This window comes from Lepisma saccharinum, chromosome 8 (assembly GCF_977018435.1).
Source record: "Lepisma saccharinum chromosome 8, izLepSacc3.1, whole genome shotgun sequence".
NCBI lineage: Eukaryota > Metazoa > Arthropoda > Insecta > Zygentoma > Lepismatidae > Lepisma > Lepisma saccharinum.
Window position 1 is genome coordinate 44,097,014 of NC_139236.1, and position 17,612 is coordinate 44,114,625.

General features: G+C 35.2%; 1 protein-coding gene across 1 annotated transcript; it reads right to left on the reverse strand.

Moving 5' to 3' along the window:
* LOC145991431 (lipopolysaccharide-induced tumor necrosis factor-alpha factor homolog) lies at positions 1–11,717 on the reverse strand. The gene is made up of 3 exons (XM_083127431.1): positions 11,643–11,717; positions 9,296–9,422; positions 1–211 (listed from the first exon to the last, which is right to left on the reverse strand). Exons 1-3 carry the CDS (start codon positions 11,674–11,676, stop codon positions 109–111), a joined length of 264 nt encoding a protein of 87 aa, XP_082983557.1. The 5' UTR covers positions 11,677–11,717; the 3' UTR covers positions 1–108.
* Positions 11,718–17,612: the final 5,895 nt, after the last annotated feature.

Sequence of the window (17,612 nt, forward strand, 5' to 3'; positions counted from 1 at the left end):
TGAGTAGTAACTTTATATGAAGTATTTGTGGCTTTGAGGGGTCATACAGCCTTTCCTCCCACACCTAGCAAGATACTTGAATTCTTTTCTAGAGTTCGCTTCGACATCTCACCCTGGATGTACTCCTATAAAGCACTTACACTTAGGGCAATAGTGTTCTGCTGCTTTGCAGTAGTCAATGCAGTAGGGGCATAAGCAACATGGCCAGAACCTGGTGAGAAAAGGTAATAGAATTAGAAACTGGGAGATGAGTTTGTTTTAACCATTCACTTGTCACATAGAGTGGGTGCTTGGACTCGTGGCTTTTTTGGGATGTAGGAAGAAGTTATGGTAAACCGAGGAAGGTTTGAAAAATGTTGTAGGATGGCTCAACAAATGAAATGGGTTCAGTAAAAAATTTGAAACAGGTTTAGAGAATTCTTTGTTTACTACACCCAACCTTCTACCGATTTCCAGCCATAAAATTGCCTCACGAACAAAATCTGGCAGGATAAAGAAAAGATAGAGGATGGATCGTGGCATGGTTGTAAAAAGCTTGTAGCTGTGTAGGCATATTCCTTTCGTTTGAAACATATCTGCTGGTGAAGTAGAAATAAGATTTGGACATAATTTAATTTTTATTTCCTGAAAATGTATTGCTTTGAATTAGATTTCCCTCTCCTAGAGACTCACATTTGCAAATTATGCTATATTTTACCATTATGCCAAAAGCAGGGTGCTACGTGCCAAAAAAGATCAAACTGGGCTAGCTTTAGTGCCATTTTGCTGTGGTGTGCATCTGTGATTGAGGAAACCCTCGATGCTTCCTCGCTGGATGCTTTAAAACCGCAACCTTCCCCCTGTCCCTTTTTCACTCCTCACCCATCTGTTTGTAGTGATACCAGCCAGGTTCCTCAGGCAGGGTAGCAAAGCCTGTGTATCCATCGTCTTTGGGGCTGCAGCTGGAGCAAGCGACATATGTCTTCTCTTGACAGTAGTTAACTTAGTCAATTGTACGTACATTGAGCTCATAATTTTATAAGGCGCATTATTAATAAACTAAAAAGTACAGAACCGGAAGCAAGTATAAATGAACTGTAGGAAGTTCCTCACTTCCTACATGAAAAAAAATAACAATAATAAATAATAAAATAAAGAATAACAGTTGTGCTGGGGAATCAATTATCTGGCATATCGAGTACAAGATATAATAAATTGAAAAGTAAACAACTTATTAGTTTATAATAATAATAATTCGATTTTATATCAATGGTCTAGCCATGGTGAAAATTAATGGGGGATTCTAATTTGACAATTTCTAACTTCATGTTCCTTCTTAATTACTTAATTATCGACGATGGATTGATTTGGTTTATTTTACTTGGCTTTCCTGCCACTTTTGGCTAATCGTGGAGATGAGGATGAGTGATAATATGATGAAATGGATGAAGGGCCACTCACAAAAAATACTCATGCCCAGGCTGGGATTCAAACTTGGGACCTGTGGCATCATAGCATTCTGTGCTAACCACTTCACCATGGAGGTTGGCACCTAAGTATCGGTTTTTTATACTACTATGTCCAGCCCTACTTTTATTAATGAGATTTTTTTTAAAATCAAGAATGGCTCTAAATGGATGTGTAAATGGTCATTGAGGAAAGCTCCAAGACCATTCCAAATTTAGTAGTAGCCACGGATAGAGAATTTATTTATCAATATGTTTGTCGGTTACTTCTGTTCAGAATACCAACGAACAGCTACATAATAATAATAAATAAAAAAAGTTATCACAACGTATATTCATGTCAGCTGTTCAAATAGAAGAAACTGCTAAGCCACAACTTAATATAAAGAAATAAGAAACATAATTTTTGTGCCTATATCCATTCATGTAAGTCTTCATTATACGTTCAACTCTGTAGCACCACAGCCCTCTGAGGGTAAAGGCCTACTTTTCATTGGGTGAGCCAGGTACATATCTAGAAATATGTTTCGGGGTGGGGGGTCTGAGCCAAGTGTCTCATAATAATAATAATGTTTAAACTAAAGTAAATATAATTATATTAAATTAAAATAGTATTAATTAAAATTTTCAAATTAATTAATATTATAAATATGTTTTTATTACATGAATAGGTTAAAAGACGATATAAGGCAAGTGATATAACAGCACATATTCATTATCTAGCTTAAGTGTAGTTAAGGTCGGCAAAATTTGTAAAAAGAAAAAAAAACACCCTGAAAGGAAATTAAAGTCAAATAGATAAAAAAAATGAATATTTATTGAACATAAAAAAGGATTTTAGATCCAGTTGTCGAAAAGTCAAGTTTCTAGTGATGTTTTATGAATATTAATCTTGCATAAATCTTCTTTGGTACTGTCATTCAAAGTCGTATGATTGCAATTGCCTTCCAATAAGTTTGGCGGAAATAAATAACTCTCGATTAAACAACAAGTAGCTATATTTTCATTATTAAGTTATTTTATTATTTTCATTATTTAATTTTTATACTTAGTAACTTATTCGGGGGAAGGGGGGCGGACACCTTCTCTAAATACGTCCTTGGGGGTGAGCATAGCCCGTGCACCAAGTCCCACTGTTTTTCAAGACTGGAGTCCAAGCAGCTCTCCAATTGTCTTCAACCTACACAATGGAGTTCCCATCAGGGATCAAACTTGTAACCACCATTGGAAGTTATTGTATATTCAAAACAGTATCTGGAATTTTCAAACAAATGTAAATTTGTAACTGAATTAGAGCAGCTTAATTGATGGTTGCTTGTAGGCATGTCAGAGTCTAGTAACCCACCCCAAATTGTTTGTCAATGCACCTTATATGATTTTAGTAAGGTCTAGTATATTTTGATTTTCATGCTAATTTTAGCCTTACAAACGTCCTGCCCCGATTTAAAAAAAAATAATCTAAGATAAAGATGATGGAGGTTTTGTAAGTCATTGTTGGAAGTAGTAAATGTTTGTGATTATGGGACGAGAGTCTAGATCATGTCAAAAATACTGTATCATTGGAGTGACCAAGGGCGCCCAGAGAGGGAAACCAGGGGGCACTTGCCACCCCTGAGATATCTGGAAAGACTTCATATAATTCGAATGGTGACATTGTAGCATGAAAACATGGACGAGGGGTGCCGTGAAACACAATAGATTAAGAACATACGCAAATTATCCTAGTGCTGGGGATGCTTTATGAGAATTCTCTTAACTGGGGAAAGCATTAATCCATGTTTCCCCACCTCAAGCACTGCTGCCCCCTCCCCCTACCCTGAGAAAAAATCCTGCGGGCATCCTTTATCCTTTGGGAGGGAGTAGCATTAGAAAGTTAAAAATAGACTGTTCTATGCAGGGGTTTATCCAGGATTTTTCCTTTTGGGGGGTGTAAGTTTGGGAATGTTAAGTGCATATTTTGGACCGTTTTTAAAATGCTCGTCCTAATTCAATTTGTTCATAGATGTTTCCAGAGATTACCCCTCCCCCTTTTCCTTCACATGCACGTAACATTTAAGAAGAAAGAAATATGTTAAATGCAGGAAAAGATGGATTTTTGTGATAATGTTGACATTTCAGTCTAACGTTTTGAGAACTGCTTTCCGATAATGTTCAGTATTTGATTTAATCAATCGTTAGAGAAAGCATAAGACATGAAATTGAAAAACACAAAGTTAAACATATTATTACCAGGAATCATTTCATGCAATTCTTAAGCTAGTTATGAAGAAATTAGGAACACTTCCGCAATATTTTTTAACTGTATTTGTATGGTTCTTGTTGTAGGTGTAACTCGGAGTTCATCTTTGGGGGGTACCCAATTCATCGTGCACGCTTGCCTGCATCTGAAGTAGTAGTAGAGATAAGTGCAGATGTAATATGACTTAAATAAATGAACACACTGCGAGCAAAGCGATCAAGAATTTTTTTAGAACTATTTCTTTGCAAACTGATAATGCATATTATTAATTAAACATAGCGACAATACTTTCATTTCACAGTATCCCACGATGTTTACTATTTACAATCTTGTTATGCTCGTTCGTCGTCCTCTTTATCTCAGCACATGCCCCCCTGTCCCCTCTAGCTTCAGTTAGAAAATATGTATAGGCCTATATATAATTTTAATAGTTCCAAATTCTGCTGGTGTTTTCAAATCTCTGTTTAAATATTGATTTACAAACTGAATTAAAGTAATGAAACTCTCTACATATTTAGAGCATGGCCATGAAGACTTTAAAATATAGTGGGAAGTTGGGATGCACGTTTGATAGATACCTGTTATTGCTTTTGAACGAAATTGGTCAAGGAATTTCGTATTGAAGTCTTACACCCTTACAAAACTTTGGAAAGTACGCTTGGCGCTGTTGAGAGTGTATCTTTCAAATACTGAACGAGAGACTCTATGGAATTAGGAGTCACGTACCTTTTTGCCTTAAAGAAAAGACATAACATGTGCAAATAAACGCATGGCATGTTAGCTGCAAAGGGAAGGGAAGGAATTTTGACTTCTAAATTGAGGTAATGCTTTACTTTCCATTATTTAGAAATTGAATAGCATTTATTTCACTTTCCAACACAAAGAGCACAGTGAACCAAACGAAATTTTTCTCTCCACGTTTTCTAGCAGGCAGTGGCAAGCGCCGTCGTGCCCCCATGGTGCGCCTATGGTCACATATAAATTTTGGACTTAATGTAAATTAAATTTCTTTTGTACTTCCTTTGCTTCCTCTGAAAAGTTGGAAAAAATTAAATGTCATTATGTCAGGGAACCGACTAGATAAAACGAGGAAGACAATTTTTACTAAATCTACGTATATGTTTGCAAACTGACAATAACTTTAATTTAATGCGGTGCCAGTAATTTCACAGGGCACTACGACATTAAAGCTTTTCTATTTTTATCTGTTTTGCTTGTTCGGCACCCCATTTGTGCTTAGCGCCCAGGCAAACACCCCATGTAGGACCCCCCCCCCATCCTTTTACAACTCTCTTTCTAATACGTATATAGACCTTTACAAAGGTAAGAACTCGTAGAGCCACAAAAATGGTCACATACATCAACTATAGACGTGAATGAATCACTTCGGTTCTTCATGAAATACTTGGCGTTTTATATCGAATGCTCGGTCAGTAAATTTTATATTGGTACTTTATGAATATCCGTTGGAAGAAATTATACCTACATATAGTGTCACTGCTTTTCTACTCGCCACTTTCGGTTTCTTTCTGTCTGGTTTCATTTTCTCTATCTTCTTCAGCCAGTTTTGCGGTAAAGTTTCAGACATTGTTACACTAAGCAGAACGACAACACACAAAGTGAGATGCTACACTGAGACTGGTGCCGCCATCAGTGTCCTAGTATAATAGCGGTCTAAGGCCTACGCCTAACGCATTTGACTGTTCTCTTCTCGACCACTCCAATATCATCTTACTCGCCCAAGTTACAGAAAATAGTGTTGCTAACCATAGTAAAACAATTCACTACAAGGAGTCAAACCTGTATCTTAAATTTCTTCCATTACTCTTATCGTACATTTTTTACATGAAAGAATCAAAAGGAAAATGCAACAAAATGTAAATTTCAATAACTCGGGGTTTAATTTACAAATCTGTAACGTATTTAAGAATAGATATTCAAACGCTGAACTGTCAACAGTGTGTGCGGTTTGTGCTCCCTCTAAGGAGGGCGAGAGGTCAGTTTGACATTTTCCAGATGTCGGTGCCCTTTCCAGGCAGGTATCGAGGAATTTCTTTCGCGGGGGGGACTGAACACCATTTTTTAAAGGGGTATCACAATTGTATGTTTAAGGCCAGTGATGGCAATTGGGTTCCAAAATGTGAAGGGAAAGTTTACTTTCTCTTGGTAGACAAGATTTAGCATTAAGAGGCCATAGTGTGATAGTGTGGAGGCAAAAGAATGAGGAGCAACTATCACCTAAATCGTCGCCACTGTTTAAGGCTGTCATTTTAATCAGAACGTGAAATCGGAACATTTTCTACCACTTAACTCCTCTGTTTCCATGAATTAATATTGTGTGCCGGAACCATCTCAGAATGTGTGTTTGTCCATTTCTTCTCATCATGCATCAAAACATCTATGTACCAGAAGTGTTTTTACGAAGGTGTTACACATGCACGGAATGCACAATCCACTCGACAACGCGAGATTCAAACTGTGTGCTGGGAAATGGATGCAGATAGTTCTGGAATATTTCTCTCTCATTCGAGCCTGAACACCACTAATGTGTTTTGTCCTCCCATGTTTGCAGCTCTTATAAAAGACGAAACCCACCAAATTGTTCAGATTCAGGCCTAAGCACTTGCAAGTGTTCAAAATTGTCTGTTGAGTGTGTGTCGAACTCAGTAGTCTTAAACAAAAGTATTTTTTTATGCCATGAAATTCTCGGACTACATACACAAAATTTGATCCTGGCACAACCAAATCATCACTTAAAACTTTGATTTTCAGTTGATCTGTGCAGCTTATTTCTTTTTTAATAAATCGCTCCAATGCCCGGCCCGATACTGCCGAAATATTCACTTTAGAGAGAGAGAGACCTTCGATCTCTTCGGCTCTCGGCCCGAACTACTCGTAGCACTCCACTGAGGCTCCGGAAGTTCCGCTGTCGTCAATGTCTTTAGCTTTGGGCCCGAACTGGAACTAGTAGTAGACTTCGTTACTTTACGGTATTTAGTCCATTTTTTCGAATCACTAGATCTTATAAAGCAGCCAATGGACACTGACTGATCACTAATCGACTGTATGAATTGTCACACTTATCACTGAAGTTTCCACCTATTCTGTTGTACAGTTCAACCGGGAAATTGAAGCCGCGTATTAATACCCTCATTATATTCTAGAACGTTCCGCAGATAAAACGATTCGTAAATATTGCCAGTAGTTCGATTCCTTCTCTTATTCAAGAACATTCCCTCTCGCGCTTTCCAGAGATTAAAAAATTACAATGAATCCGAATCGCCCTACGTGTGGCGCTACCTTTGTTGTGCAGCTTCCAAATGCTGACAATTCTCTACATAGTGTTCAAGTTCGCTACGACAACACCGAAAGCGTAAGTTTACGTGCAATATTATCAACAACAGGGTTATAGAACATTCTCCGTCTTGCCTCGATAATTATTTATCTCCTTAAATTATCGTCACATTATTCAAGAAGACAATAATCTAATTTTATCTAGTGTAAACTGAAAAATTCCCTGGTAAGGGGGGCATGAGTCACCTGATCCCCACCTTGGATACGCGCTATAAATAATAACGGGTTATAGAACATTCTCCGTCTTGACTCGATAATTATTTATCTCCTTAAATTATCGTTACATTATTCAAGAAGACAAAAACCTAATTTTATCTAATGCAAACTGAAAAAAATCCTGGGGGGAGCACGAGTTACGATCCCCACCTTGGATACGCGCTATAAACAATAACAGGGTTATAGAACATTCTCCGTCTTGCCTTGATAAGTATTTCTCTCCTTAAATTATCGTTACATTATTCAAGAAGACAAAAACCTAATTTTATCTAATGCAAACTTAAAAATTTCCTGGGGTGGGGGCACGAGTTACGATCCCCACCTTTTATACGCGCTATAAACAATAACAGGGTTATAGCACATTCTCCGTCTTGCTTGATAAGTATTTCTCTCCTTAAATTATCGTTACATTATTCAAGAAGACAAAAACATAATTGTATCTAGTGTAAACTGAAAAATTCCCTGGTAAGGGGGGCATGAGTCACCTGATCCCCACCTTGGATACGCGTTATAAATAATATCGGGTTATAGAACATTCTCCGTCTTGCCTTGATAAGTATTTCTCTCCTTAAATTATCGTCACATTATTCAAGAAGACAAGAACCTAATTTTATCTAGTGTAAACTGAAAAAAAATCCTCGGGGAGGGGGCTCGAGACACCTGATGCCCACCTTGGATACGCACTATTAACCATAACAGGGTTATAGAACATTCTCCGTCTCGCGTCGATAATTATATATATATCAAATTATTATCACATTATTCAAGAAGCCGATAACCTACGTAATTTTATTTAGTGTAAACAAAACAATTTCCTAAAGGGAGCCGTGAGGGCTCGAGCCCCTGATCCACACCTTGGGTACGTGCCGTTAACAATAATAGGGTTATAGAACATTCTCCGTCTTGTCTCGATAATTATTTATCTCCTTAAATTATCGTCACATTATTCAAGAAGTCAAAAACCTAATTTTATCAGTGCAAACTGAAAAAATTCCTGGGGGAGGGGGCTCGAGACACCTGATCCCCACCTTGGATACGCGCTATAAACAATAATAGGGTTATAGAACATTCTCCGTCTTGTCTCGATAATTATTTATCTCCTTAAATTATCGTCACATTATTCAAGAAGTCAAAAACCTAATTTTATCAGTGCAAACTGAAAAATTTCCTGGGGGGGGGGGGGGGGGCTCGAGACACCTGATCCCTACCTTGGATACGCGCTATTAACAATAACAGGCTTATAGAACATTCTCCGTCTTGCCTAGATAATGATCTCTCTCAAATTATCATCACATTATTCAAAAAGCCAAAAACCTAATTTTATCTAGCGTAAACTGAAAATTTTCTGAAGGGGGGGGGGGGCCTTCAGCCCCCTGATTCCCACCTTGGATACAAGCTGTTACCAATAACAGGGTTATAGAATATTCTCTGTCTTGCATCGATAATTATTTCTCTCCTTAAATTAACGTCACATTATTTTATTTAACACCACAAGAAACAAAGAATCTCATTTTATCTAGTGTAAACCGAAAACTTTCGAGGGGGCTCGAGCCCCCTAAGCCCGCCCCCCTTGGATACGTGCCTGGCCCTTTCCCTAGAGCTGACCGAAGCCTTGTCAAGGGGGCTGATGTTTCCAGGAAATGACCATGTTGCACATTCCACCCTCCTTCCTCGACACTGGTTTTAGTCCATTGGACTACGTTTCTTTTACAGCTACAAATGGTTCCTTTATGTGAATGTTAAAGTATTGTCATTCTGTTGTTGATATTAAAATCCATATTAAACCCCCCTACAGGGGGTGTGTTCCACTTTTCTGCTTGCGGGGGTGTTCGTCAAAATTTGGGAGGGTGTTAGGGGGGGTGTTAGGGGTATGTGGATAAATCACTGGTTGTATGGCTTGCGATTTTAGGATCCATTATGACTAGGAAACGTCCTATCCCTTAAAAATAATTGTTTAACCAAATTTCATTTTTCTTTCATTTTGCTAGCAATGCTAGGAGCAAAGTTTAAGTTACACTACCAAGTTGATTTTATTACTTACAAGCACATAAATAGAAAGATGGCTATCATGTGAGTGGTCATCGTGTTCCTATATGACACTCTAGTTCGCACTGTCTTTTTGCAGTGAGGACATTGCATATTTATAGGTTGATGTTCAAGATACAGACCTGAGGATAAATAGTCGAACATGAAAATTTATCAACGATATAAAATTTGAAGTAATGATAATTCTTAGAAAGGATTCCCTAACAGATCCCTGCAAGGGGCAGGCCCGTAGCAAGAAATTTATTTTGGGAGGGGGCTCATTTCTTATCAGCAGCCGCCATCTAATGGCGAAAAATGGAGGGTAGAAGAAGCCCTGAAGATGAATTTCTCAGTATATTACAACTTATTATACAAGATGTTTAATCCTGCCCCCCAAATGAACACTACACTATTTAAATTGGATATTTGTAGGATTTTGGTGGGGGCTTCAGACCCCAGAGCCCACCCTCCCTGGCCACATGCCTGCCAAGGGGACAACATCACCCCTATTTTATCTCTAAAACTAAAACACAACTCCTTATATACTAGTATTTAGAACTTGATGAAAAGTTTGTAATCAAATCTGTATACTAAACTTTATTATACAATTTTTAAAAAGCCATTGTTTTCAGATTATTACATAAATTTGAAAAATATTTCAAGAAATTTATTATTTTCAATAATTCAGTTTCTGTGATTAGAAAGTTAATGTGTTTTTCATTGAATGAGTTACAACTGTGCAAAACATTGTCATGTAACTGCCTATCAACAACAATTCTAGATCTACTTTTTTCCCCTAACAATGCTCACAATGTCTTAATTGTGTTCTTGTTAACAGAGAACTTTTAACATAGACAATAAAGGTTCGTCACTCATCATGATTTGAGTTTTGAACCCTTGTCTTGACAACTTTATCAATATAATTGTACAAATAAGTAACGTTAACAACCAGTCAATAAACAATTATTTTCAGTATTGGACGAAGCTAAGAAATCGAATTGGTTCTTTGTCAAACGTGGCACATGCGCATGGATATCGAATAAAAATATTCTACCTCAATACAAAAAGGAAAGAAAAACGTGTGTTTAATAGAATCTTTGCCAGATGAATGGACGGGACTCAGGAATGAAAAATTGTGGTTTCGGAGCGAGAGTGTGCTGCTGGAATCTTTCCAAGTGACGCTCTACAGACAAAAGATCAACAACGTTGCCAAACGCAAAGAGGTGTTGAATTAAAAACATCTGCAAATTCGTACTCGCGTTGTTCCCTTTGCAAGGTGTACGGTTCGCAACTCCATTTTAATTTGTGTTAGTAATTTGTACAGAGAAATGAATCGGAAATCACCACATTTTGTTAAGAAAAGAAGAAAGAATGCTGCACCTCGTGGCATGGACAATATCCAGTCGAAAGTCAGTTTTCAAGCCAGACACTCTCGAGCATGTTAACAAAGATGCAAGAAATTGTAATGTTAAGGCTTGGACGACATGCTCTTTGACTTTTCCAAAGCCACAATGGAAGTAAGACATTTCTTTCTTTGCAAATTATGTAAGATTCAAATGCGTTTATTTTCTAAAACTGTCTCGATGACAAGTGTGTGAAGGTACTTGAATGGAAAATTGAACCAAAGGGCGTGGATTTCTTTTTGAATGCGCTAGAGAGCTCAAACAACTAGGACCCGAACAGTACCATAGATACCGATTTTGTTCCCTTGAACAGATTCTTACTTTCAGTACAGAATGCAGGATGCTACTAGCCTACCAGGGTAGATAAAACTCAAAAATCATATTTCATGATTTTTTTATTTAAATTGATTTTTTAAATTTAAATCTATTTTTTTATTTTTTAAAAATACTTAAAATTGCTTGTATGGACGACTTCTTCAGATATACCAAGCAGATATGTACCTGATTATTTACAGATAATTACATATTTTCTTTATAGTAATTGCAAAGTCAATCCGTGAATGGTAATTCTGAAATGCGGTGCGTGGTTGCATATAATTCAGGGTAAAAATCCAGTTTTCGAGGACTCGTAGCGTCGAAACGAGGCGTCAAACAGATAATAAAGTTTATTTAAGAAAGCTTGTTGTTTGTCTTGATGACCTCTATACTCTATGCAAGGTTATGCTACGGCATTGTATATGTTGTTCATGCTGTATATATTTGGATACTCGAGACGGCGATAGGCATTTAGAACTGAAGACGAAATACTACCAAGTTTTCTGTAGTCTTATCTCGATACCATCTCTAACAACAAATTAAAATATTGGACTATTTGTCAACTGTATCACATTTTTCGATAGGTGATAAATAGCCAAGACAAGTACTCTGCTACCATGAGAACTATGTGAAAACAATACTTACTTTCTTGACTACTTCCTCGACGATACGTGGCCATTCTGTTTTGATAAAACGCACTGATTGATTTCTGTAGCCGTCTTCACCTTCTCTTTCAAAGTGTTATAAAGAACCTGTTTCAGCCCATAAAAGTGTTCAGGGACAATTTAGCGCGATTCATACAAATTACCCAACACCATACAATTGATAAATTGGAATCAGTCTATTTTTTGGGTAAACAAGACCGATTTGAACAACTGAAATTAACTAAAACAAAATTTAACTTATATAAGAAATACCTAGAGCCCACATATTTGTGTGAATAAAAGATCCAGATTTTGGTACAAACACGGCATATTTCGGGATCAAAAGCGGTATATAAAATGGTATTTTAGTGTTAAAATGGTGAATAAAAACCTGTAAAAGCCATACTTATTACATAAAATTAATATTTCAGTTCTAATAGCACATTTATATTGTTATAAGAGTATTAAGTATTTTCCAGTGTAAATGAGTCCATTTTTGCTTTTAAAATATTTACAGAAGAATTAATCAATTGTCCGTGATTTGCATAACTCGCAGTATAATTCAGACCTCTGAAGGTGTCGCGTCGGTAAATAAACCATAAATTTCGTGTTTTGAGTTTATTTCGCATTTTGCAGTTCATTTCGCATCACTTCGTGACAAAACATGGTAACAAAATGCACCTCACTCCTTTCAAAACATGAAAAATGAACATTGTGTTATTTCACATTTCGTGAGTAGATGTTGAATACGATAGTGGATGTTTGTGCCCTCGGGCGTTTAATATTCGCAATTCATTTGCACGTACTTATAACTAATTTGCACGGGTTTTAATTAATTCGCATGTACTTAGAATTTATTAGCAAGTACTTAGAGTACTTTACATTTATGTATTTGCATGTTTATAACTTTTTATGAATATATAATTATTTATTTTATGAAAAATATGTATATAGAAGGTAATTAGAGGTACTAAAGGCTATGCATATGGTTTTATATTCATTACTGCAAAGTATGTAATGTATAAAATGTTAATATTAATGTTTATAGTATTGAAAATAAGTTTTCTATGGTTTATGAACCGCTATGAACGGTGGTAATGGCTGTAGGTACAGGTTCAATTACGATTGGGGACGGTCCCGGTACTCGAACCTGCGATATGTAATATTATTAATTAGTACTATGTAATAATTGCATTATATTATGAAACACGATGGTGCAACACGCTAGACAGAATACTGTCTTAGAATCTCGACTCCGCTCTGATGCCAGACAGACAAGGGGAACTCCGCGCAGGTAGAGAAGAAAGGAATTTTGGGGAGTGTGCGTTCAAGGTCAAATGACGTCACAACGTCAGGACAAAGAAGGAACCCGATTGACCAATCAGAGAACGCGTCGGTAGATTTTCAGAACCGGTTTTTTCAAGGTTAACCAGTACGCAAGAACAGGGGAAAGCTATGCAATACTGTAGGGCAGGGGAGGGATTCAATCAGACAACAAAGAATGTCTTAGAATGCGCAGCAAGGGTCAATTCTCTGAAGCTATGCGTCGCTTGTAGAACCGGTTTCCGCCGCCAATTAATATTCCGCTCAGGTTTGCCTCCAAGGCACAGGACGCTTTAGCGCAGGTTTTTTTTTATCTGTACTATGAAGAAGGGAGAGCTATTAGGGACGGGGCCTACAGTTTTCACCATTTGCTTTTATCACGGGGTAACGAACCTAGGACCCTTTGATTATTGATTTAGGTAGTAAATGTATGTTACTGTGTGCTATTTAACTTAATTTTGAGTTTATTTTTTACCAAACTTTGACTTTATGTCAAACATTTTCACAGCTTATTCTTATTTTTACAAAAATAACACTATTTGTACTATTCAGGCAACATTTTTTATTAAATTTTGGACTCGCAAAGATATTTTTACAACTTTTTAACTTATTATTTTACAATTTTATGTTAATTTTTTACCAAAATAACACTATTTGTACTATTCAAGCAACATTTTTTATTAAATTTTGGACTCACAAAGACATTTTTTTCTACGTTTAACTTATTATTTTACAACTTTATATTAATTTTTTACCAAAATAACACTATTTGTACTAATCAGGCAACATTTTTTATTAAATTTTGGACTCACAAAGACATTTTTTCAACTTTTAACTTATTATTTTACAACTTTATATTAATTTTTTACCAAAATAACACTATTTGTACTATTCAGGCAACATTTTTTACTAAATTTTGTATTTACAAAGAGATTTTTTCAACTTTTAATTTATTATTTACAAGTTTATGCCTATTTTTTTACTCAAATAACACAATTCTATCTGTTCAGGAAAGACTTTTAGTTACATTTTCGACACACAAAGTGTGTGTTCTCAACTTCTATCTGTTTATTTCACAAGTTTAGGCTTATTATTACCAAAATAACACAATTCAATCTGTTCAGGAAAGACTTTTAGTTACATTTTCGACACACAAAGTGTGTGTTCTCAACTTCTATGTGTTTATTTCACAAGTTTAGGCTTATTATTACCAAAATAACACAATTCAATCTGTTCAGGAAAGACTTTTAGTTATATTTTCGACACACAGAATGTGTGATCTCAATTTCTATCTGTTTATTTCACAAGTTTAGGCTTATTATTACTCAAATAACACAATTCTATCTGTTCAGGAAAGATTTTTAGTTACATTTTCGACACACAAAGTGTGTGTTCTCAACTTTTATTTGTTTATTTTACAAGTTTAGCCTAATATTTACTCAAATGACACTATTTATATTATTCAGGCACCATTTTTATTACATTTTGGACACACACACACACACACACACACACACACAGAGAGAGAGAGAGAGAGAGAGAGAGAGAGAGAGAGAGAGAGAGAGAGAGAGAGAGAGAGAGAGAGATTTCCAAGTTTACAGGATTATTCTCCAAGTTTACTCAAATAACACAATTTAAATGTGTTGTGAATTAGATTTTGTACACATGAAGTGTGTTTCGTCAAGTTTTACCCTTTTATTTTACAAGTTTAGGCTTAATATTATTCAAATAACACAATTTAATCCAGTCAGGAAGGATTTATTATTATATTTTGGATGCACAAAGAGATGTTTTCAACTTTTTTACTGTTTTTTTGAAGGGTATGTAGTAATTTTTATTTATTTTGTTTTGTATTATATATACATTTACAAATTTTTAACTTAGAGTTTAGTATTTACTTAAATCTTTTCAAAATCACTAAATAAAAAGTACTTTTAGCTAAAATGTAAGCCACAGAATATATTATTATTATTATTATTATTATTATTATTATTAGGGTTTACTGATTTCCACTATGCTATTTTTGGTTCTGTATTTCTATATGTATTTATTTAGGTCAGGTTACGCCTGCTACGTAGGAAAGTTTGTTTATTTTAGAGTTTTCTGAGTATTTTGTTACTTTTATACTAGGTAAAGTTTCCTAAATATATCAGGTAGGGCTCCATCCATATACTTTTGTTTTTGCTGTTTGGAGATGATGCGATCAGCATCACTCTCCATCTGCTTTTTATTTTATGTACCCAATATTATTTTGAGGCTTAGTGAATTCTAGAGTCTATTTATGCAGGAGAGAGGGCTTGAAAATTTTGATCTCGGATAACCCACAACTATTTGTCAGAGTATTTTAAAGGATATTTTATATTTATTATGTGCCACTAGAATATCAAACCTTGCTTAATTTTTATGTCTGTAACGCTGTTATTGTATTTCTAGCTAAACCTTACTGGATAAAGTACACGAAATGTTTATCATTTCGACTATTTACCTTAATACGAGGCCAAATTTTTAGTGTAACGAAAATTATGATGTGTCTATGAGGTCTGAAACCCCTTTACCGAGGGTCCATATTTGGACGCTTACTAATATTGTTTTTTCCCCTTACATATAACAATTTAACAATATAATTACAATACGAAGTTAACAGACGGCTTAGGGGCCTAGGTCCACTTTCCAAATTTTTTTACTATTCTAGAAGAATTATTTAGCTTTATAACCTTTTTCAAGGTATTTTTGAAGTATTACTGGCTTTTTTGGGTGCATCAACACTTGGGTTATTTCCATTTGGTTTATTATACGAGGTTTATTTTTTACTCTAAGATCAATATATGTGTCCGAGGACTAAAATACATTTATTGAAGCTAAAAGCTTAGGCTGTAACTAGGGACTTAGCATGTATATCGACAATTTATAGGACAACACGAACCTTACAAAGGATTATAGGTGACGTAGGACCACACGCCAGAGCTTTGTTAATCTGCAAGAAGCAGTTGCAACTAATGCTATGAGGATATAATGTTAATTTTTCATTGTTTCACAAGGAGGCTATTTTTTACACAACCAATATTTGCTTTTTCAAGTAACTACATGTACCAGAAGCACACATGCCAACACTAACTAGATTTTGATTTATACTATCTTAGGTGCTAAATGTATCAAGAACACTGATTGTATATATTTTTGAGAATCCAACTATATCAGGATTTTTCTATGTAAGTATATTTTTATTGACTGGATTATTTAACAGATCAAACAGGAAGACTGCAAAATTCATTAAATGTAGTTCTATAGTATAGGTGGTTTCAGAGATATAAAAAGAACAAATATAAGATTTCGCTTTTTTTGCTTCTGAGGCTAATCGCGACGCTAAGGGTAAATGGCGAGGAAATGTAACGGAGGAGAAACAATCCCAAAAGTTATGGGCTGCATGTAAGTTAATACTGTCACAGAGATATTACAGTAGGTGTAGGTTCTTCCACCAGAACATTTCTATCACAATAATACTGGTTATGCTGTACTGTTAGCTAAAGATGCTGATATTTGAGAAACTTAAAAGATTATTTGCAAAATTTTAGATAAATAATAATCTGTTAGACTGTAAACATATTTTATATCCATTCTGCAAAAGATCCGATGACAAAATTTAAAAATTGTTATCGCCCAGACAGGGACTCGAACCCTGGACAGATAGGTTAAAAGCCTAACGCTATACCAACTAAGCTATCTGGGCACAAGGCATTTTTTTCTTGAAAAGTTAGTTATGTTAAGAAATATATTGAAACATTTGAGAACACTCTTCCTCTGGTTCGACAGAGAAGGAGACAACATTTCCAAATTTTTACAGACTGGGTGTATTTTTCCACTATAGAGGCCTTCACTATATGTAATTCGAAACGCTAAAGTTCAGCTAGCTTCCAAAATTGAGGTAAAGATTGTGTTTGGCGAGATTAACAAGTTACAATTATATCCAGTTACAGACAAATAAAGCTAAAACTCTCAGATTTACTGTACTAGCCAAGTTTTAGTAACATTTTTCTTCACTATAGTACTAATACCAAAGAAATAGGTATATTTTATTTATAATTTGACAAAATGTACTAGTATTTAATTCACAAAGTTAGGTAAAAAACAGTATTTGTTAAAAATATTGTTACTGCCTTCAAATTTTATGTTATTTAGCCACTAACAACTGGTTTACACTGTTTGGCATCCTTTAAATAGGAAAAGAAGGAATTATTTGTTTAGTATTTTTACTACTTTATATTTATTTAAGAAAACAATTCTACAGTTTAACTTAATTTTAACAAATTGTTACTAATTTATATATCAAAGTTATGTTATTTAGAGTGTATGAAGGCGTATAAAGTTAATATTTGTATTTATCAGTTCAACTAACAATTATATTTTACACACAAAAGATACAGTTAAATTACTTGAATCAGAGAATAATATTTTACAGTAATTGATTCATTCAGCACTAGTCAGTACTTTTATGCATCAGAAAGTTTTCTTAATTTTCTATTACGCATGCTATTTTGGGCTATTCTTAAAATGTATTTCTAGGGCAAACTGGTTTAATTTTATGCTTATAATGCAAAGTTGACATAGTTTTCGCACAATGCTTTGTACATTTGTATATGCTTATTTAATG

What these genes read in the sequence shown, in the direction of transcription:
- LOC145991431 (XM_083127431.1), bottom strand. Translation starts at nt 11,676, where the DNA reads ATGGCCACGTATCGTCGAGGAAGTAGTCAAGAAA. An exon ending in TCGAGGAAGTAGTCAAGAAA is followed by an intron (nt 9,423 to 11,642) that starts GTAAGTATTGTT and finishes ATTTATCCTCAG; the next exon opens with GTCTGTATCTTGAACATCAA. An exon ending in ATCTTTCTATTTATGTGCTT is followed by an intron (nt 212 to 9,295) that starts GTAAGTAATAAA and finishes TTTTCTCACCAG; the next exon opens with GTTCTGGCCATGTTGCTTAT.